Raw genomic sequence first — 23705 nt, forward strand, 5'->3', positions numbered from 1 at the left:
AGAGGCGGGACTTCGCGGGCAACGTCATCGGGGCGCCGGAGGCCCGGGGCGCCTGGGAGTTTGAAGCGAACGGGCAGCGCGTGACCATGGCGGCCGTTGGTGCAGCTTTGGGGCCATTGGTGACGGGTCTGTACGACGTGCAGGCTTTCAAGTTTGGGGACTTCGTGCTGAAGAGCGGGCTCTCCTCCCCCATCTACATCGATCTGCGGGGCATCGTGTCTCGACCGCGTCTTCTGAGTCAGGTGCTGGCCTAGGAAGGGAAAGGACAGGTCTTTGTGGCGGGAAAGAGGACAAGGAAATGGAAGAGGGTGACAGGAGTTGGGCCGTGAGTGAGAGCAAAAGAGCCAAGCAGGCAGACCGACCCTACTCTTGGTTTGGGGAGTAAGCATGAGAAGCACAGAGGCCAGGGGTTGGGCTCTTTGAGAGTCGTCTGTTCTTTCACCCACAGGCTTAGACACGTGTTTTGCAAAAGTCGGGAAACCCAGTTTGGAACCCTTTCTGGCACTGAAGCACACTTGAATGAATTCTGTATATTTAACTCTAAGAAAATTAGACTTGCGGCCGGGCGTGGTGCCTCATGAGTATAATACCAGCACTTTGGGATGCCTAAGTGGGCAGATCACCTGAGCCCCAGGAGTTCGAGACCAGCCTGGGCAACATGACGAGACCCCGTCTCTACAAAAAATTGGTTGGGTGTGGTGGCGCACGCCTGGGACGCTGAGGTGGGAGGATCACCAGAGCCTGGGAGGTCAAGGCTGCAATGAGCTGTCATTGCGCCACTGCACTCCAGCCTGGGCGACAAGTGAGACCCTGCCCTCAAAAAACAAACAAATAGACCGGGAAAATGTGGGTAGGCAGAGAATTCAGTAGATGGGAAAATACTGGTGAGAAAAGGAAAATAGAACAACCTGAACCCTGTGATGTACACAGAATTTATCAGAGCCCAGAGAGACTTCAACCATACTTCCCTATGCAGCCCCGGGACAATTATTTAAAGGAATTTTGTCCCTGACTAGCTGCCTCCCCCATTATCTTCATGTACCTGGAATTTGTGATACAAAGAACAATGTATAGCTAATCAATCGCTGGTGTTATTATTTTATTTATTTATTTTTTAGATGGGGTCTCTCTTACGTCACCCAGGCTGGAGTGCAGCTCTGTGATCATAGCTCACTGCAGCCTGGAACTCCTGGGCTTAAGAGATCCTCCTGCCTCGGGTGAGCACAGGGGCTCATGCCTGTAGTCCCAACTTTGGGAGGCTTTCTTTGGGAGGCTGAGGTGGGTGGATCACTTAAGGTCTGGAGTTCGAGACCAGCCTGGCCAACATGGTGAAACCCCGCCTCTGCTGAAAATGCAAAAATTAGCTGGGTGTGGTGGTGTGCACCTGTAATCCCAGCTACTCAGGAGGCTGAAGCAGGTGAATGAGGAGGTTGCAGTTAGCCGAGATTGAGCCACTGCACTCCAGCCTGGGCAACAGAGGGAGACTGTCTCAGAAAAAAAAAAAGAAAGAAAAAAAAAAAGAGAGATCCTCTTACCTCAACCTCTGAGTAGCTGGAACTACAGGCATGTGCCATCATGCCCACCAAATTAAATTTTTTTTTTTTTGTAGAGAGGAGGTCTCACCATACTGCCCAGGCTTGTCTCGAACTCCTGGCCTCAAAAGATCCTCCTGCCTTGGCGGCCTCCCAAGTAGCTGGGACTATAAATGCCTAGTGCCACACCCGGGCTACCTCCTGTTATTTCAATGCAAGTTCTTGGTGAATATAGGAACTGCCCCTTCTTTTGCTTTAAAAATCCACTTGTAACTACTGTAATCGAAGCCTATAGTCAGGGCAACTTAAATTTATGCTTTGGGTTGCACTTCTCGAACTTGGCACAAATTAGTGTTCTACTCATATTAATTTTGCCTCAGCCTCTTCCTTTTAGGTCCACACTTGGAAGGGCTGTTTGGAAAGGGGAGTTGAATTTTGCACTGTGCGGCCAGAAGCAATAATTAAGACTAGAAGGTGGACGTATTGGGAAAGCAGGTTTTTAGTCAATATAAGGAAAATTTTTGTACAAAACAGAGGTTTCTAATACAGTGCTTCTAAACTTTGAGTATATATGAATTACCTGGGAATTTTGTTAAAATGCAAAATCCAGTTCTGTAGCTCTGAGACTGGACCTGAGGTTGTGCATTTCTAACTAAGTGCCAGCTGAAACTGCAGACCACACTGAGTAGAGGGCCGTAAATATGCTTTCCAATAGAGTTTGCTACTAGCCACGTGTTACTATTGAGCATTATGAATTTTTAAGTTTAAATAGTCATATGTGGCCAGTGGCTATCATATTGGACTGCAAAGATAGAGGACATTTCCATCATTGCAGAAAGTTCTATCTAGAAGACATATAAGTTTCCTCAGCCCACTTAAGGGTTTATGTTCACTAGGGACCACTTTGTGTGGTTATTGTAAAAAGTATTGAAGATAGGTTGGACTATTAAGGTTGCGGTACTTTGGACTATTAACTTCTCACCATCCAGAATCTTGCTATGGTGTATCTTCGCAATGTGGAGAATTACTAAGGATTTTCTAGGGAAAATTTGATTTATTTTAATAAGCCAGCTGATAAATGACAGAAAAAGTTTTTTGATAACTAGATCATGGAGTGTGTGTGTGTGTGTGTGTGTGTGTGTGTGTGTGTGTATTTTGGTGATTAACTGGGGAGGAGTTCAAAACATGGAGAGACTTGGGTATAACAAAACTCCTTTTCACATCTTATGCGAATAGAATTTCTCAGTATTTACACCCCAAAAAGCAATATAATTTATGCTAAACTCTAACTTCCCTTAATAAGTGATAAGAAGTGATATTTGACACATTAGTGTACATAAAGTAATTGGAGAGAAAGGTAGCATTAACTCACTAAAAACGCATTTTCCAAATCTGTTTTTATCCCTCTGTCAAAATTTGCAAATCATGTTTTAATTAATCATATGCTTGTAATAATTTAATGATATACAGAAGAATCTCTTCTTTAAAAAGTACAATTTCCATTTTCTTCCCTCAAGAGAATAGTTTCTCTTCAGTCCTTAAGGATTCAGCTCCTTAACATGGGCTTTGGTGGGGGTCATGAGGCAGCACCCACAGGTTTAAATCAGGGTGGGGTATTTGGTCCTTGTGGGATTCACAAGATGGATTACTGACTACCTTGCTGTGAATGGCACAACTCACACCTTAATGTAGCTTCGCATACAGCTTGGGAAGAACATAGGAGGCAAAGTTGTTCACTGTAGTAATGTCCGTGACTGCTGTGGCCTCTACTATGTTTTGCACGACGAGCTTCTTAATAGTCTTTTCCTTGGGCATGCATCGGACATAGTATGTGCCACTACTGGCCACAGCCCTTTTTGGCACGATCATTGTTCCTTTCTTTTCTTTGTCATTTTGGAAGTAAGGACCTGAGAGAGCTACAGAAGAATTCTTGACACCTAGAGACTTATGGTCTTGGGAAATTTTTTTTAATTAGCATTTTAAATTTCAGTTTACATACATATAGTCAAGTATGACAGAGGGATCAGTAAAAGCTTTTCAAGTATAATCATATATTACTTTAGAATAAAATTCTATGGACACAGTGGAGTGAAAATATGAGTTGGAAAAAGATGTAAAAAATTTTAAACTTTTCATAGTCCAGCAGTTTCATGTTTTGTTTTTTTTAAATGGAGATGGTGGATATCCAGTCACTAGCATTTGTATTCCAAGTTTATTCCTTAAAAAGAGTGATAAAACAGTTCTAAGATAATATGTTAATATTTTTAGTACTAGAAATTACATTCTCTGCAACTTAAAATAGTCATGTTTTTTTTTTTTTTTTTACTCTTTAGAAGTACTGGAGTAAACCTATGATCTAGTTCACAAAGCAACTCAGTGAGTTTCCTTTTTTTAAAAAAAAACGAGGTGGTCTTGGGTGGGAATATGTATCCTAACATTAAAATGTGATGATTTATGTGGAAAAGGAGATTATAAAATAGCAATTCACACAATAGTCTGTATTTATGAAACTTCCTAATTGAAGGCTTCTTTCAGGATATATAACTAAAAGATGATAGGTTTAGATACTCAGCCTAATGGGTTACTGAAGGAAACCAGGAAGTCGGGACCATCCTTAGTCTTTGGGGTCAACATCATGAGCTTCCCCAACACATCTCGGGTTGCCTTCAGAACAGATTCTGAGTCTGGTTGAATAGATTCATTCTTGTGTTTTTAGATTTATATTTGTGTACTGGGTTTATGGAGAGGGTAATAGAAAGGCATTTTTTTTTCTCCAATCAAGTTTGAGACTTACCCCCACTAGTTTATTACTGTCTTTTCTGTTACATTGTTACATGTTTATACACTATTTAAAATAGTTACAATAGGCTGGGCGCAGTGGCTCACACCTGTAATCCCACTTTGGGAGGCCGAGGCGGGTGGATCACAAGGCCAAGAGTTTGAGACCAGCCTGACCAACATAGTGAAACCCCATCTCTACTAAAAATACAAAAAAAATCAGCTGGGTGTGGTGGCGTGCGCCTGTAATCTCAGCTGCTTGGGAGGCTGGGGCAGGAGAATCACTTGAACCCGGGAGGTGGAGGTTGCAGTGAGCCGAGATCGCACCACTGCATTCTAGCCTGGGCAACAGGGCGAGACTCTGTCTCAAAAAATAAAAAATATAAAATAAAATAAAATAGTTACAATAAAACATTGTTTATGTGTTCATTTTCTTACAGGTTGCAGATACTTTATTCCAAACTGCCCAAAATGCAGGGATCAGTTTTGACACTGTGTGTGGAGTGCCTTATACAGCTTTGCCATTGGCTACAGTTATCTGTTCAACCAATCAAATTCCAATGCTTATTAGAAGGAAAGAAACAAAGGATTATGGTAAAATAAAAGTAACATAAAGCATTAAGTTAATTAATCTGTAACATCATACTCTTAGAATTTTTCTGCTTCTATGCACTAATGTTTTACCAGAGTCATCTTGAGTTCTTTAAGTTGTTACTGCTTGTAGAATTTATAATTGTTACTATAAGTCACCTTCCTTTTTTTAGACTAGGGGTGAAATGCTTTGTATTGATTAGGAAATGAAAAGTGCTTTTTTTGGTACTGTATCTATGAAACTCCAACATTTTTTTTTTTTTACCTGCCCTTCCCCTCATCAGCAAAATGTTGTAACAGCACGTGCTTTCCCAGTATGTTTGTATTTAAACTTCATGAAAAGTAATCCATGGATAAAATTACTCTCATAAAGCAGTGTAAACGCCTTAGAGAGATATTTTTGTGGGTTCATGGCTATAGATTATCAGGTGACTTGCTTTAAAACCTGAAAATTTGTCCAGGCACCATGGCTCACGCCTGTAATCCCAGCACTTTTGGAGGCCGAGGTAGGCGGATCACTTGAGGTCAGGAGTTCGAGACCAGCCTGACCAACATGGTAAAACTCCGTCTCTACTAAAAATACAAAAATTAGCTGGGCGTGGTGATGTGCACCTGTAGTCCCAGCTACTGGAGAGGCTGAGGCAGGAGACGTGCTTGAACCCAGGAGGTGGAGGTTGCAATGAGCTGAGATTGCACCACTGCACTCCAGCCTGGGCGACAAAGTGAGACCCTATTTCAAACAAAAAAAACCCTGGAAATTGGCCAGGCACGGTGGCTCACACCTGTAATCCCAGCACTTTGGGAGGCCAAGGTGGGAGGATAGCTTGAGCCCAGGAGTTCGAGACCAGCGTTGGCAACATGGTGAGACTTTGTCTCTACAAAAATAAAAAAAGAATACAAAATTAGCTGAGTGTCACAGTTACATGGGAGGCTGAGGCAGGAAGATGCCTTGAGCCCAGGAGCTGAAGGTTGCAGTGAGCTATGATTATGCCACTGCACTGCACCCTGGATGACAGAGCAAGACCGTCAAAAAATAAATAAATAAAACCTGAAAAGCAATCTTAATGATAGGAAGGAATTAATGGGCTTTTTTGTTTATGTTGGTTTATTAGTGTTTTGTTACTTTTTTTTAAACAAATCCTTCTTCTAGAGATGCATTCTAAAAATTTTTATGATTAAAAAAAGAAACATATTAGTTGAGTTTTTGTGGCGTAAGGGCAGTGTTAGTTTTTCTGTTTTTGTTTTTTGTTTTTTTGAGACAAGGTCTCACTCTGTTGCCCAGGCTGGTCTTGAACTTCTGGTCTCAAGCCATCCTCCTGCCTCATCCTCCCAAAGTGCTGAGATTACAGGTGTGAGCCACTGCACCCAGCTGAGATTTTCTGAGCTAAAAAAAAACTGTATGAATCCCTACCCATAAGAAAACTCTTATTTCTATTTTCTTATTTTATGTTTTAAAAAATGTTTCTATGAAATTATGAATTTTTAAATATACTATAAATACTTGCAGTCTTGTGTTCTAGCTTAAGCTGATTCAGTTAAACTTGCCAGTTGTTCAAGAAGCGGAAAGGATTTGATGAGTCTAAAGTCTACAGCCCAAGTTATTTACATTTTGTAGATTATCTGAAAATAGTCTGTAGTGGGATTTGGGTAGAGAAGTATATATTTAATCACATTGCATTATATAATTCTTTAGATTGTAGTAATGGGTCTAAATGATTGCTGAATATTTTTCCTTCTGAATTTGTATCTTCAAAAAGCCAATTATTTGGCTGATCTTGAATAGTGAACTTAAAATACTTTGATGGAAAAAGGAATTATTTCATTCATGATATTGGATTATTCTATTTCATAACTTTCCTTGATCTAGGTGATCTTGCTGTAAGAAACTCTGTATTTAGGCTGGACGTGGTGGCTCACACCTATAATCCTAGCATTTTGGGAGGCTGAGGCGGGAGGATCACTTGAGCTCAGGAGTTCAAGACCAGCCTAGGCAACATAGTGAGACCTCATCTCTATGATAAAACAAATTTTTTTAAAGTAAAAAAAAAAAACTGTATTTGAAAATTTGATCATAAAACACATTAAGCAGTGTTTATAATGTAAAATAATTTACTTGATTTACTATAAATATACTGTATGTGTAACTGGCAAGTTTGGTATACAGAGTTGGCTTTATACATAAATATACTGTATGTGCAACTAGCAAGTTTGGTATACAGAATTGGTATACACATATACTGTATGTGTAACTGGCAAGTTTTGTATACAGAGTGTGTGTACGTATATATACACATATACATACATATTTAAATTTGGAATCAGCAAAATTTTTTCTCTTCTAGGAACTAAGCGTCTTGTAGAAGGAACTATTAATCCAGGAGAAACCTGTTTAATCATTGAAGATGTTGTCACCAGTGGATCTAGTGTTTTGGAAACTGTTGAGGTTCTTCAGAAGGAGGGCTTGAAGGTCACTGATGCCATAGTGCTGTTGGACAGAGAGCAGGGAGGCAAGGACAAGTTGCAGGCGCACGGGATCCGCCTCCACTCAGTGTGTACATTGTCCAAAATGCTGGAGATTCTCGAGCAGCAGAAAAAAATTGATGCTGAGACAGTTGGGAGAGTGAAGAGGTTTATTCAGGAGAATGTCTTTGTGGCAGCGAATCATAATGGTTCTCCCCTTTCTATAAAGGAAGCACCCAAAGAACTCAGCTTCAGTGCACGTGCAGAGCTGCCCAGGATCCACCCAGTTGCATCAAAGCTTCTCAGGCTTATGCAAAAGAAGGAGACCAATCTGTGTCTATCTGCTGATGTTTCAGAGGCCAGAGAGCTCTTGCAGCTAGCAGATGCTTTAGGACCTAGTATCTGCATGCTCAAGACTCATGTAGATATTTTGAATGATTTTACTCTGGATGTGATGAAGGAGTTGATAACTCTGGCAAAACGCCATGAGTTCTTGATATTTGAAGACCGGAAGTTTGCAGATATAGGAAACACAGTGAAAAAGCAGTATGAAGGTAAGTGTATTATTCAGGAATCTGCAAGAATCAGAAATCCAGCTTAAACTGAAGAAAAAAAAGGAAATGCTCATGTCATTGAAAGTCCATTCATAGAGCAGGCTGTCAAGCGTGGTTGGATCCAGGAGCTCAAGTGATATCTTCATGACTTGCTTTCTCTCCATCTCTCAGCTCTGCTTTCTTCTCTGTTGACTTCTTTCTCAGGTAGGCATACTCTACATGCTCACCCCAAACCAATCACTAGCTTGGGTTGTAGAATACCTTCAATAACTAGCCTGGACAGTTTGCTCTGCAACTGTGAGGTTGTTAACTCTGTTTGACCTTCTTGAAATAAGAACCAGGCAGGGATAATTTCCTTAAAGAAAATGGATGCGCTAGTACCAGAAGAAGGGTATGTGTCTGGGCAAGCAAATTTGACAGATGTCCTTGGCAGAATATGATGTTTTGAATGAAAATTTCACATAAAGGAAACAATGAAAAAGAAGTCTAAAATGGTAAGATTTATTTGTAGCAGAAAAAGTTATATTAATAAACATTATTTAAAGATTTTTCTTATATCAAATAGGGACTCAAAGTAGTGCATGTGTTGGTTGAGAAAAATGCTTAGTTCTACTGCCTATTCTATGCAAATTTCTGTCTATGTTTTTACAACTGTGTGATCAGACTATATTTAATGCATTTTTCACTTAACCTTGTAACAGATATTTGGTTGTGTTATATAACATTTTTTGTAGGCATCTTTGAGGTAACTTTTCTTTAATGTATGCATGTTCATAAGCTATTTCTTTAAAACAGATTTGTCTTTAAGTGACTTCTTCATGTGCTTAAGATGTCCTGCCCTCATCACATTGCCTAGCTTACTTTAGCTGATTGACTGATATAAGAGTTTTGTACAAACTTTCTTCAGCTCTGCATAGAGTTTTTTTTGAAAATCAGGCTTGTTACTGTCCGCTTTTAAAAGGAATATAGTTGCCTATTGAAATTAGATAGCTAAGGAGATCAAAGGAACATGTAGAAATATTGAGCGATAGTAAAGCTGCTGAGAGACCCCTGCAGAGTGAAAACTTGTCATCTTCAAGAATTTTATTTTTATTATTATTTTTTTTGAGACGGGGTCTTGCTCTGTCACCCAGGCTGGAGTGCAGTGCAACCTCCATTTCCTAGGCTTAAGTGATCCTCCCACCTCAGCCTCCCAAGTAGCTGGGACCACAGGCATGCGCCACCACACCTAGCTAATTTTTTTGTATTTTTGGTAGAGATGGAGTTTTGCCATGTTGCCCAGGCTGGTCTCGAGCTCCTAAACTCAAGCAATCTGCCCACCTCAGCCTCCCAAAGTACTGGGATTACAAGCATGAGCCACCATGTCCAGCTTCAAGAGGAATTTTTAAATGTTATCCTTGATATCAATAAATGTTTGTCTTCAGTGAAGTCCCTTTCTCATAGCATGAGCTTTATTTGTGGTCATGAGCTTCAGCCTTCAAGGAAAAACAGTCCTGTTAGTGTTCCAGATAAGCCAAGCGCAGACCTTGAAATTTTTTTTCTCATTGTGATCTCTCACCCAGCTACTTACCTAAATAACAGATACAGTTTTCACAGATGGAACCATGGGTCTGCTGACAGTCACTAAAGTTCCTGAAGAGTTTGATTCTCTCATTAACATGTTACTGGGAGATTATTTCATATTGTAGTTGGTTGATTGGACAAGAGGTTAGAGGTTTTGTTTGAAAATCAGCAAATATCTTTTTTCCCCCTTCTTCTTAGGAGGTGTCTTTAAAATAGCTTCCTGGGCAGATCTAGTAAATGCTCACGTGGTGCCAGGCTCAGGAGTTGTGAAAGGCCTGCAAGAAGTGGGCCTGCCTTTGCATCGGGGGTGCCTCCTTATTGCGGAAATGAGCTCCACCGGTTCCCTGGCCACTGGGGACTACACTAGAGCAGCGGTAAGTGGTGGGGGGACTGGGTGAGGGGGCAGGGGCTGCTATGCTGCATGTTATAGGGCAAGAAGACGCCTCCTAATCTGGCGTCTCTGGAACCTCTGCCAAAAAAAAAATCCAGCTCTTGTTAGTGTGACAGTATATTAATACTAGTTGGATAGAATTCCTTGATAGTTAATAGCATTTTATATCATGTAGTGGACACTTCAGAAATTTGAATTATACTCCAAGAGAAACTATCTCTTGGATAGTTAGTCAAACAAACACTTACTAAATCTACCAGGACTTTAAGATAGTGTCTTTTTCATCTTACCATGAATTGAGAGAGGATGAGAAGAGCTTCCCAGACGTGCAGTTTCTCAGAATCTCCCGAGTCCTACAGAGATGCACATTCCTGTGACAGCAGCCCACGTGCAGTGGCTTTCTCTTATTCTTGTCAGATATTTTAGAATATAATGTTACTTTTAAAAAATTGCCATGGGGGGCTGGGCGCAGTTGCTCACACCTGTAATCCTAGCACTTTGGGAGGCCAAGGCGGGAGGATTGCTTGAGGCCAGGAGTTGGACGTCATAGTGAGATCTCCTCTCTACAAAAAAATGAAAAAGAAAATAACCAGGCATGGTGGTACGTGCCTGTAGTCCCAGCTGCTTGGTGGTACGTGCCTATAGTCCCAGGCTGAGGTGGGAGGATCGCTTGAGCTTGAAGTTCAAGGCTGCAGGGAGCCATGATCATGCCACTTTACCTCAGCCTGGGCAAGAGGAAGAGCCTATCAAAAAAAATTAAAAATAAAAAGCCCCAAGAAAATCCCCATGATTTTTTTCACCCATGTGAAGATTCTAGAAGTAAAGGATTTCCATTTTTTCATATTATTTCAGACTATCTGGAGACTTAACTCATATGGCCCTACAGTCAGGTTTTAACCCTATCCCTGAATTGACTATAAATGTCTTGATTTCCCAAGTCTCAAAAGCACAGGGGCCATGAGTCAGTTTTAATATTCGGCATTCTGGGAGTCTGGGTCTGGCTCAAGGACAAGACATGACTTGTTTGTTGGCAGTAGTACTTGGTGGCAAGAATGAATGTATCAATGTGTGTCTCAGGTCTCGAAGTACCGAGGCTGGAGTGCAGTGGTGGTACTGAGTCTGGTACCGAGGCTGGAGTGCAGTGGTGGTACTGAGTCTGGTCTCCGGGAAGTATCAAATAAGAAGGGAAGTACGGGAGTCACATCTTGGGGAAAGTACCTACCGAATCAGAAAGCCAGGCAGACCTTCTAAAGAGACTTTTATGAATGTGAGATAATAGTATAGAAATTGGGGAGACCAGTTCATGTTACAGAAGAGGGAAAGTGGTAGAGGTGAGATTTCTTTAGCTCTTGAAAGCGTAGCTGTTCTTTACGTGACAGCTGCCTTTGGATATGGAGTACCCCATCTGTAGATAGTCAGTAAGCCTTGAATGTGGTTTCATACCATTATAATATGTTCTAGAGTACTCGCCTCAAATCCTTTTTGGAAGTAGGTGGGTCACCAAGCGTTATTAGAAGTAAGAAATTATGCAGCATCTTGATTTTAGATGCACATAGTATAGGATTTCTGTTTTACGTATGGTTTATTGCGGGAAGGGAAGGGAAAGGGTCATCTCAGAGTCTTAATGAAGCAGATGTGTTTTATTATGGTTTCTATCTAAGATGACCTGTTTCAGATACAGTAACTTTATATATATGGAATGAGAAAAGGCATCTATAATACAGCGAAGTTTCTAACTAGATAATAGGGCATAAGCTGGGCATGGTGACTTACACCTGTAACCCCAGCACTTTGGGAGGCCAAGGTAGGAGGATCCCTTGAGCCCAGGAGTTCAAGACCAGCCAGGGCAATATAGGGGGACCTCATGTCTTTTTTTTTTTTTTTTTTTTTTTAAGTTTTGAAAAAATAGAGCATATTTTTACTTTTATTCTGTGTGATTAACTGTTTTCTTGTAATATGTCCTATTACATTCCATTTAGGTTAGAATGGCTGAGGAGCACTCTGAATTTGTTGTTGGTTTTATTTCTGGCTCCCGAGTAAGCATGAAACCAGAATTTCTTCACTTGACTCCAGGAGTTCAGTTGGAAGCAGGAGGTAAATCTGGTTACTGGTCGTGGCTCTTCCAAAAATGCTTCTTTACCCACGGCAGGCAAAATAAAACTTTGCATGTTATTATACACTTGCTTAAGAAAAGCCTTCTTAGTCTAGAACAATAATGAATGAGCCCTTTGGTAACTACGTATCTTTGGACAAGTCAGTTTACTTCTTTTAGTCTCATTGTCTGTAAAATGGGGATGATAACAGTATTGACCTCATAAGGTAATCAGGAGGCTTTAATGAGATAACATGTAGAATATTTAACACAATGTCTTGGCACAGAGTAAACACTCTGTACTTATAAGCCCTTATTCATGAGCCCTAATAATTGTTTGACTAGATACTATAGTTAGGGTCTAGGCTTTTAAGAATACTTAAAGTATCTTGGATTTGGAAGATAATATGCCATTTAACAGAATGCTTCTGGAACAGCAGAATTTAATAAAACAAAAAAGCAAAATTTAAGGATTCGGGTTTATGGATAGTCTGTGTGACCACTTGATGGGATTCTTGTATATGGTAGTGGTCGGGTTAGACTTGCTCAACGGTGCCTTGTGGTGATTCTGAGATGTGTGCTAAAATTTTCTTCAATTGTGAGGCCAATCTTTATTGTATTTTTTTGATATTGAACCTTTCTTAGCAATATATGAGTTTTACTTTTTTTAATATATTGTTAAGCTACAGTTGATGTAAAATTTGACATTGAGGGAGTGAATATTTAGGGCAACTTGAATCTATGCTTCTGGAAAAAAATTACATGAAAAAATAATGATAAAATAAATGAGGCTGGGTGCGGTGGCTCACGCTCATAATCCCAGCACTTTGTGAGGCTGAGGTGGGCAGATCACCTGAGGTCAGGAGTTCAAGACCAGCTTGGCCAACATGGTGAAACCCTGTCTCTACTCAAAATACAAAAATTAGCGGGGCGTGGTGGTGCACACTTGTAATCCCAGCTACTTGGAAGGCTGAGGCAGGAGAATCGCTTGAATCTGGGAGGCAGGGTTGCAGCGAGCCAAGATTGTGCCATTGCACTCCAGCCTGGGTGACAAAGCAAGACTCTGTCTCAAAAATAAATAATAAATAAATAAATAAATAAATAAATAGGGCCGGGCGCAGTGGCTCATGCCTGTAATCCCAGCACTTTGGGAGGCCGAGGCGGGCGGATCATGAGGTCAGGAGATCGAGACCATCCTGGCTAACAGGGTGAAACCCCATCTCTACTAAAAAATACAAAAAATTAGCCAGGCATGGTGGCGGGCACCTGTAGTCCCAGCTACTTGGGAGGCTGAGGCAGGAGAATGGCGTGAACCCGGGAGGTGGAGCTTGCAGTGAGCCAAGATAGCACCACTGCACTCCAGCCTGGACAGAGCCAGACTCCGTCTCAAAAAAAAAAATAAAAATAAAAATAAAAATAAATAAATAAAATAAACTTTACCATTGAAAAGGAGTTGGTGAGCATCTTTCTCCATTTGACGTCTCTGGCCTACCCAGTGAGTCTCTTCAGCTCCTGTTTTTACCCAGTTGCTGTACAAAAGGGGAACGAAAGTAGGGGCATGTTTTTATTTAAAGCTGGTTAGATACTTTTTCAGAGAAATCATGTGACAGGTTTTCTGATTTTTGTATTATGTGAAACAGTAGTTTTTGTGTTTCTTGCAGGAGATAATCTTGGCCAACAGTACAATAGCCCACAAGAAGTTATTGGCAAACGAGGTTCCGATATCATCATTGTAGGTCGCGGCATAATCTCGGCAGCTGATTGTCTGGAAGCAGCGGAGATGTACAGAAAAGCTGCTTGGGAAGCATATTTGAGTAGACTTGGTGTTTGAGTGCTTCAGATACATTTTTGTGAAGACGTTGAAGATACATGGTCCCCCTGAAAGTGACTGGTTGGAAATAATCCAATTATTCCTGCTTGGATTCTTCCACAGGGCCTGTGTAAGAATGGGTTCTGGAGTTCTCATGGTCTTTAGGAAATATTGAGTAATTTGTTATCACTGCATTGATACTATGATAAGTTCATTCTTAAGCTTGCTTTTTTTGAGACTGGTGTTTGTTAGACAGCCACAGTCCTGTCTGGGTTAGGGTCTTCCACATTTGAGGATCCTTCCTATCTCTCCTTGGGACTAGACTGCTTTGTTATTCTTTTATTTATTTATTTATTTATTTTGAGACAGGATCTCGCTCTGTTACCCAGGATGGAGTGCAGTGGTGAGATCACAGCTCATTGCAGCCTCGACCTCCTAGGGTGATCCTCCCACCTCAGCTTCCAGATTAGCTGGTGCTATAGGCATGCACCACCACGTCCAGCTAAACTTCTTTATTATTTATAGAGATGAGATCTTGCCATGTTACCCAGGCTGGTATCAACTCCTGGGCTCAAGCGATCCTCCTGCCTCAGTCTCTCAAAGTGCTGGGATTACAGGTGTGAGCCACTGTGCCCAGCCTAATTGCAGTAAGACAAAAATTCTAGGGCACCAGGAGGCTAAAGTCAGCACAGCTTTTCTTGTGTCCTGTATTCTCTGTCTCATGTGTTGCCCAAATAATATCTAATTGTTAGCCATTCTCCTCCATCTCTGGCCTAAAAGTGACAGTCCAGGTATCCACATGGGCTGGTTCCTAGAACTGCCATTGCTCACTCTCCAAAGAGGGGAAGGTGGGGAAGGTGGGGAAGGTGGGGAAGGTGGGGAAGGTGGGGAAGGGGAAGGTGACTATAGCTCAGCTCCTGAGCTAGTATCTGGCTGTATTTCAACAACTGGAGTTGGGATTTGGGCTCATTTTTTCCCCTAGCCAGCAATTATGGACCAGTGGTAACACAAGTGACAGTGACTGACTTCACAATTAGGAGGTCTAAGGTTCCATTTGGGCATTTGCTTAAGGATCCCACATAATTGTCCCAACTGTCATTAGTAGAGGGGAGGTAAGCCTTCATTAATAATAAAGAGAAAGCGCACATTCAAGATGGTGTTTGAGCAGGGGCAGGGTGAGGGCCGTCCTGGTGCTCATTGCACCAGCACACTCACATTCCTTCTCATTTGGGGCCCACCTGCAGGAAGTGGCACAGGATCAGCCATTTCCCCACCCTTGTCAGCTGGTGGCCCACTCTTCTCTAATGACTCAGAGGAATGCCTATGATTTTTTTTTTTTTTTTTTTTGAGACAGAGTCTCACTCTGTCGTCCAGGCTGGAGTTCAGTGGCACGATCTCGGCTCACTGCAACTTCTGACTCTCTGGTTCAAGCAGTTCTCCTGCCTCAGCCTCCCGAGTAGCTGGGACTACAAGCCTAGGATTTTTAACTCAGGTTTTTATTTTATTCCCTCCTGAAGTTTTTACTTCAAGAGCTTCTGCTCTAAGGCCCAATTTGGGCTTCATGTCCCCAGTGCTGCATCTCCAGGGAAATGCTGTCTGTGGGAGAGAGATCAACTCTCAAGGAAGAAGTGGCCACAGAAGGAGCAGGAAGGGAGTTGGCCCTCAGGGCTACTCTGGGGAAGCCAAAAGTCATGAAGGGGAGCAGAATTTTCTGACAAAAACTTGCAGGAATCTCTTAGGTGTCTTCAGTGTTGAGAGGCCTTTGGAGTGATGTGCTGAGGTCTCAGGCGCCCACCTCCCTGGCTGTCACTTCCATGTGTCAGTGGTTCTCCCACTTTAGCAGGTATCAGAGTCACCTGGAGTCTTGTCAAAACAGGTACCCAGACCAACCCCAGCGTTTCTGACTCTGGGTAGCTCTGGGATGGGGCTTGAGAATTTGCATTTCCAAAAAGGTCCCAGGTGATGCTGCGGTTGCCTGTGCAGGGACTGGACTTTGAGAACCTCTGCACTGGCTATTCACATTTCTGCCTCTGCAGTGAGACAGCCTTGAGGTCTGCCTCCTCCTGCTGAGAGTCACATGCTCCTGTCCTTTAGAAATGTGGGCTCCTGCCATCTCCAGGACACAGGCACTGTTCCTGTTGATGAACCCTATTTTTAGGACCCCTGCTAAGGTGATTTGAGGGGAAATGAGAGGAGGCTCAAATAATCACCCAGCCCCTGCCACTTATTGAAAGTGTAGGTCCTTGTGCCCCACACCATCAGAGATTCTGCGTTAGCAGATCTATGGTTTGCCCAGCAGCCTGGGCGTGTGCATTTCTAATGGGTGCCTCAAGTGATCTGTTTCTGATTTGTATTTCTATTGTGAAGAGTCAGCCCAGTACTGCAGGCCTCTTACCTAAGCAGAATCCCAGTCTGGCATCAAAGCTTTAGAGGACAAGTTGATTCAGGCAGAGAAGAACTTGGGCTATACAAGCGCTGTTCTTCAGCATTGAAGTGTTTTGGAGGCATTAGATAGTTTAACCCTTTCTCAGTCAAGGAATATTTACAGAACATGATCTCTGGGCATTGTAACTCCTGGTCTTAGTGGGGAATATAGGGACCCCATGTCTCCATGGGGTGCACAGAATGTCTGTGAGACTGATGGAGTGGAGAACGCCATCCCCCAGCCTCTCCAGCTACTCGAGGCATTCTGCAAAACATAAGCCCATAGATTGTGTGTGTGTATGTGTGCACTGGAGGAACCTAAGAAACTATTTGGTGCACTTCCTCTTATTTTAGAGCTCCCAAAGTGTAGCTCCAGAATCGTAAAGGGATCTGCTCAGTCTCACAGCCAGCCTGTGGATCTCAGTCCCAACACTCACCCTCGTGCTACTGAGTCAGCTCTAAGAAAATCTGCCAAAAGTAGGTCTAGGGCCGGTTTTTTGTTTTGTTTGGTTTTGTTTTGTTTTGTTTGTTTGTTTGATACAGGGTCTTCACTCTGTTGCCCAGGCTGGAGTACATCACGGCTCACTGCAGCCTTGACCTGGGCTCAAGTAGCTCTCGAGAGCCTCTCGAGTGGCTGGAACTACAGGCGTGCACCACCACAGCTGGTTAATTTTTAAAATTTTTTGTAGAGACGGTGGAGGGGGTTCTCACTGTGACTCAGTGTGTGCCCGACAGCAGAGCCCACAACCACTCCAGTTACAGTGGTTGCCATCTGGGTCATCAGACCTGGCTGCCAGGGGTGCAGCCACAGGAGAGCCAACAGCAGAGGGTGCTGGCGGCTGAGCTAGCTGCTAATGCTGGCCTGGGTGCAGTTCTCATCCAAAGTGCCCGGTGGGTGGGAGTCACTCAGTACCAGTTTGGAGCCTGAGCCCGAACTCTTGTGTTTCTGCTCACCCCTTTCTGGCTTCTGCCACCACATGGGAAGAATATGCCCTGCTTAGCCCATGGCTTCTGAAGAGCAAGAGAAAGTAGAGCAGAGCCTACTCCAGCCTCCCCCATCCAATGTATGAAAGCCCCAGCTGATCTGTAAGCCTGGGAGCATGATAAATGCTTAGTAGTGCATGCCGTATAGTTCCAGGGTGGTTTATTACACAGCAATATCTAGCTAAGTATATTTAACTTGCTGCAGCTCTCTGGATCCATTCTGGTTACCAGGAAGACAAAAACTGGGCTCCACCAAGAACCAGTCTTCTGCCTTCCCAACCATCACCTCTGGCTGCATCAGTGATCTCTCCCAGCGAAGTAGCTGCTTGGTCTTGTGTGAATCCTGTACTTTAACACAGTGGACCGAGTGTCAGTCATTGAAAATGACCATGAGTAACCCTATGGACACTCTGCAGCTTGGTTCCTTTGCCCCTTAACAGGTGGGTATGAATAGTGTCTTCAGTGCCAGGGCTGAATGAGAAAGGGCATTCCTTTTTGAAGGAATCTGATACTAAACACAAAGCATGAGAAAAATCAGGACTCGTTGGAGTTATATTTTTAAAATATATTTTTTAACAGTTATATATATTAGATATAATAGTATATATAAATAATACTATGTTGCCCAGGCTGGTCTCAAACTCCTTAGCTCAAGTGATCCTCCTGCCTTGGCTTCCCAAAGTGCTAGGATTACAGGTGTGAGCCACTGCGCCCGACCTGTTGGAGTTCTTTACATTTATTTTATAATTGATGCTGTTTATTAAATGCAGATTTTATTTTGGGTTACAGGATGTAGAATGCCATATTTTTCTTAGATCATAGGGCCTCTCACATTTGTAATTTGGCCTTGTGTGAGTTACCCTGCAATCCCTTTGTTTTCCCCATAACCCTTCCAAAGGAAGGCCACAATAGAAATACAAAGAGAAACAAAATAATTAGAATATTTTTTAACTTCTAAAGTTCAAGGTTTTGGCATAAGTCTGGTTTAGAAGCACATTTGTCTAGCCCTCTCCTTCCCACCAAGGGGAAAGTCTTCCTCTAGACAAGAGGCAGAGGGCTCCTCAGAGTCAGATCCTGGTGTGGGCTCTTGCGTGCTGCTGCTTAATCCCAGGGAGGAAGGGCAGTCCACACCCAAAATAAGGGTGGGGAACTGTCAGCAGAGGAGGTCTGTGTCATGTTTTTCAGCGCTGGGGTTGGGGGGAGCCCAGGAGAGCAGTGAAGATCCAGAGATCCCTCGCCCCAGCTCGGCGCAGGGCAGTGGACTTAGGCCATGTGTGTCTGGGACAGAACCTGAGGTGGCCTGAGCTTCCTGTGGCTCCAGAGTAACATTATAGAGAAGCTGAATTCTCCTGTTTTTCTGAAAAGGGCATGGGAGTTAGCTGAGAAGCAGACCTGGTGGGCCTGAGAGTCTCAATCGTCAGGTAAGGACAGTCAGTGGGAAGTGGATGGGCCACACAACCAAGGTTCTCATGAGGACAACCATGTCTTCGGGGGTGCCCATGTGCACAGACAGCTCCACAGTCCTGCCTCCAACGTCCCAACACTGCGTTGTCTCCCTGCACTTAGCAGCCCTGCAGGGTGAGACGGGGGGGGATCCTGAAATGATTGTGTTTATTAACAGGACATGCTGTCCTTGTTTACCTGGAACTTAGCAATGTTTTCTGCCACAACTTGAATAGATACTTGAAGTAGAAAAAAAAAATACATAAAAATATGGGTTCTTTTCAACCTGAATAGATGGCCTAAAAATTCAAATTTGCCTCATTGCATTTGCTCAAGGAAAACCGGTATAGATAGTCTTTGACCTCCTTTCCTCCCTTATCCTTTCTTCTTCCTTCTGAGGACTAAACTCTGATTTTTTTTTTTTTTATCTTGCCCACATTCCTATCTAAGGGGTCTGGGGAGTCATGCCCTACAAGTCATAAATTTTTATCAGATGGGTTTTATTTAACCCTATATATCATGACTTATTTTCCAACCTGACTCTGGTATAACCTTATGAGACAAGGAAGAAAATAAAAATATTTTACCCCCAACATGTTTATTTGCCATATTTTGAAATGGCCCTGCAAAGCTGTTCTTTGTGGGAGGAAATTAGCATCTGTAAGGAATCTCTATTAACATAGCTAGATCTTTATCTTCCAGACTCTCCCAATCCTAAAGAGATTAAGATCTGAATAGGAAACATTTGTCATCTATTGTCTCTAAGGGCAGCCACTTACAAGACACTTCAAAGTACTTTTGTCTCCACGATCGTAACCTGAACATTCCCTTTCTATCAATCCCAGGTCTTTAGACAAACTCAACCAATTGTCAACCAGAAAATGTTTGAATTGACCTATAGCGTGGAAGCCCCCCCTACCCCCCCCACCCCTCCCCCCTGCCCCTGGCTTTGAGTTGTTCTGCCTTTCGGGACCAAACCAATGCATTTCTTAAATGCATTTGATTGATGTCTCATGCCTCTCTAAAATATATAAACCAAGCTGCACCCTGACCACCTTGGGCACATGTTCTTGGGACCTCCTGAGGGCTATGTCATGGGCCATGGTCACTCATATTTGGCTCAGAATCTCTTCAAATATTTTACAGAGTTCCACTATTTCTGTTGACACTTCCCTCACTCCCACCATCTTGCTGCCCTCTGACTTCCCCAAGCCCCTGTGCTCTCTTCTTGGGCTATAGCATTACCTCTTCCTCACTTCTATTGCCTTCTTCCCCTCTTCAACTCCAGTGCCATCCAATGGGGGATGTCTCCCAACTGAAATCAAGCCTACAGTCCTTGTGGCTTGAGCTGAAAAGAGACCCTGAGAAAACGTGCTGAGTTTCATGCGCGTCCGTGTGAAGAGACCACCAAACAGGCTTTGTGTGAGCAATAAAGCTGTTTATTTCACCTGGGTGCAGGTGGGCTGAGTCCGAAAAGAGAGTCAGCGAAGGGAGATAAGGGTGGGGCCGTTTTATAGGATTTGGGTAGGTAAAGGAAAATTACAGTCAAAGGGGGTTCTCTGGCGGGCAGGAGTGGGGGTCGCAAGGTGCTCAGTGGGGGTGCTCTTTGAGCCAGGATGAGCCAGGAAAAGGACTTTCACAAGGTAATGTCATCACTTAAGGCAAGGACCGGCCATTTACACTTCTTTTGTGGTGGAATGTCATCAGTTAAGGTGGGGCAGGGCATATTCACTTCTTTTGTGATTCTTCAGTTACTTCAGGCCATCTGGGCGTATACGTGCAAGTCACAGGGGATGGGATGGCTTGGCTTGGGCTCAGAGGCCTGACATTCCTGCCTTCTTATATTAATAAGAAAAAATAAGACAAAATAGTGTTGAAGTATTGGAGTGGCGAAAATTTTTGGGGGGTGGTATGGAGAGAGAATGGGCGATGTTTCTCAGGGCTGCTTCAAGCGGGATTAGGGGTGGCGTGGGAACCTAGAGTGGGAGAGTAAGCTGAAGGGAGGTCTTGTGGTAAGGGGTGATATTGTGGGGATGTTAGAAGAAACACTTGTATAGAATGATTGGTGATGGCCTGGATATGGTTTTGGATGAATTGAGAAACTAAATGGAATAACAGAAGGAAAAAAACAGGTATAAAAGGTCTAAGAATTCGGAGGACCTAGGACATCTGATTAGAGAGTGCCTAAGGAGATTCAGCATAGTCCTGCCAGCGAAGATTATTTATTTACTTCAAGAGTTAAGAGTGGCAGTTCGGGGATAGCACAAGGAGATATCAGCTGTGATGGCTTGGGGAAACAGTGTAAACCGGCAGTGTAAACAAGAGCAGGGCATGTATGAGTAGTTGAGAACGGTGAAATAGGAGTATGACTAGACAGAAGATAGTAGGGATGACAAGTTTTTTGGGGGCACAGTCTAAGTTGGTCTGGTGTCTGGAATGAGACTGGGGCCTAATAAAAAGGAGCGTCTATACAGGAGCTTAAATGGGCTGTACCCTGTAGCATTCCGAGGACAGGCCTGAATTCTGAGAAGGGAAAGTGGTAAAAGTATTGTCCAGTCCTTTTTAAGTTGGTGGCTGAGCTTGGTGAGGTGTGTTTTTAAAAGACCTTTAGTCTATTCTACTTTTCTTGAAGACGGAGGACCATAAGGGATATAAAGGTTTCACTGAATACTAAGAGCCTGAAAAACTGCTTGGCTGATTTGACTGATAAAGGCTGGTCTGTTATCAGACTGTATAGAGGTGGGAAGGCTAAACTGAGGAATTATGTCTGACAGAAGGGAAGAAATGACTGTGGTGGCCTTCTCAGACCCTGTAGGAAAGGCCTTTACTTATTCAGTGAAAGTGTCTATTTAGACTAAGAGGTATTTAGCTTCCTGACTCGGGACATGTTGAGTAAAGCTAATTTGCCAGTCCTGGGTGGGGGCAAATCCTCGAGCTTGATGTGTAGGGAAGGGAGGGGGCCTGAATAATCCCTGAGGAGTAGTAGAATAGCAGATGGAACACTGAGAAGTTATTTCCTTGAGGATAGATTTCCACGATGGAAAGGAAATGAGAGGTTCTAGGAGGCGGGCTAGTGGCTTGTGCTATAGCATAGCCTGCCTTTGCTGGTGTGTGGCGATTAGGCCTGGTGGAGCTGCCATCAATAAATCAAGCGTGATCAGGGTAAGGAACAGGAAAGAAGGAAATATGGGGAAATGGGGTGAATGTCAGGTGGATCAGAGAGATACAGTCATGGGGGTCAGGTGTGGTATCAGGAATAATGTGGGAGGCCAGATTGAAGTCTGGGCCAGGAACAGTGGTACTTGTGGGACTTAACAAAGTGAGTACAGCTGAAGGAGCCACGGAGTATATGCGTCAGGTATGAGGAAGAAAATAGATTTTGGAAGTTATGAGAAATGTAGAGTGAGTTGAGCATAGTTTGTGATTTTTAGGGCCTCTAAAAGTATTAAAGCAGCAGCAGCCGCTGCACGCAGACATGAGGGCTAGGCTAAAACAGTAAGGTCAAGTTGTTTGGACAGAAAGGCTACAGGGTGCAGTCCTGGTTCTTGTGTAAGAATTCTGACTGCACTAACCATGCCTAGGAAGGAAAGGAGTTGTTGTTTTGTAAGGGATTGAGGTTTGGGAGATTAGTCGGACACGATCAGCAGGGAGAGCACATGTGTTTTTACGAGAATTATGCCAAGATAGGTAACAGATGAGGATGAAATTTGGGCTTGACTGAAGTAATGGGGGCTGTCTGTGAAGTCTTGTGGCAGTACAGCCTAGGTAATTTGCCGAGCCTAATGGGTGTCAGGGTCAGTCTAAGTGAAGGCAAAGAGAGGCTGGGATTAAGGGTGCAAAGGAATAGTAAAGAAAGCGTGTTTGAAATCTAGAACAGAATAATGGGTTGTAGAGGCAGGTATTGAGGATAGGAGAGTATATGGGTTTGGCATCACGGGGTGGATAGGCAAAACAATTTGGTTGATAAGGCGCAGATCCTGAACTAACTTGTAAGGCTTGTCTGGTTTTAGGACAGGTAAAATGGGGGAATGGTAAGGAGAGTTTATAGGCTTTAAAAGGCCATGCTGTAGCAGGCAAGTGATAACAGGCTTTAATCCTTTTAAAGCATGCTGTGGGATGGGATATTGACATTGATCCGGGTAAGGGTGATTAGGTTTTAATGAGATGGTAAGGGGTGCATGATCGGTCGCCAAGGAGGGAGTAGAGGTATCTTATACTTGTGAGTTAAGGTGGGGGGGATACAAGAGGACGGAAAGGAGGCTTTGGATTGGGAAGAAGGGCGGCAATGAGATGTAGCTGTAGTCCAGGAATAGTCAGGGAAGCAGATAATTTAGTTAAAGTGTCTCAGCCTAATAAGGGAACTGGGCAGGTGGGGATAACTAAAAAGGAGTGCTTAAAAGAGTATTGTCTAAGTTGGCACCAGAGTTGGGGAATTTTAAGAGGTTTAGAAGCCTGGCCGTCAATACCCACAACAGTTATGGAGGCAAGGGAAACAGGCCCTTGAAGGTAATGTGGAGTGGGTAGCCTCCGTATTAAGAAGGGGACGGGCTTACCTTCCACTGTGAGAGTTACCCGAAGCTCGGCATCCGTGATGGTCTAGGGGGCTTCCGAGGCGATCGGGCAGTGTCAGTCTTCAGCCGCTAAGCCGAGAAGATCTGGGAAGGAGTCAGTCAGAGAGCCTTGGGCCAGAGTTCCAGGGGCTCTGGGAGTGGCTGCCAGGTGAGTGGAACAGTCCGATTTTCAGTGGGGTCCCACACAGATGGGACGCTGCTTAGGAGGAATCCCGGGCTGCGGGCATTCCTTGGCCCAGTGGCCAGATTTCTGGCACGTGTAGCAAGCTCCTGTGGGAGGAGGTTCTGGAGGAACGCCTGGCCGCTGCGGTTCAGGCGTTTGGAAGTTCTTGTGTGCTGGAGATGTGGCTGGGGTTTGTCTCACAGTGGAGGCAAGGAATTGCAACTTTTTTTTTTTTTTTTTTTTTTTTATTGTACACCTTGAAGGTGAGGTTAATTAAGTCCTGTTGTGGGGTTTGAGGGCCAGATTCCAATTTTTGGAGTTTTATTTAATGTCGGGAGCAGATTGGGTA

The 23705-nt window shown here is 43.5% G+C and overlaps 1 protein-coding gene across 1 annotated transcript; it reads left to right on the top strand.

Moving 5' to 3' along the window:
• The first annotated feature begins 9 nt into the window (after positions 1–9).
• Positions 10–14923, top strand: UMPS (uridine monophosphate synthetase). The gene is made up of 6 exons (XM_054480966.2): positions 10–242; positions 4751–4904; positions 7244–7915; positions 9677–9852; positions 11849–11963; positions 13623–14923. Exons 1-6 carry the CDS (start codon positions 87–89, stop codon positions 13790–13792), a joined length of 1443 nt encoding a protein of 480 aa, XP_054336941.1. The 5' UTR covers positions 10–86; the 3' UTR covers positions 13793–14923.
• The last annotated feature ends 8782 nt before the right edge of the window (positions 14924–23705 follow it).

Source organism: Pongo pygmaeus, chromosome 2 (genome assembly GCF_028885625.2).
Source record: "Pongo pygmaeus isolate AG05252 chromosome 2, NHGRI_mPonPyg2-v2.0_pri, whole genome shotgun sequence".
In the NCBI taxonomy this organism is placed as follows: Eukaryota; Metazoa; Chordata; class Mammalia; order Primates; family Hominidae; genus Pongo; species Pongo pygmaeus.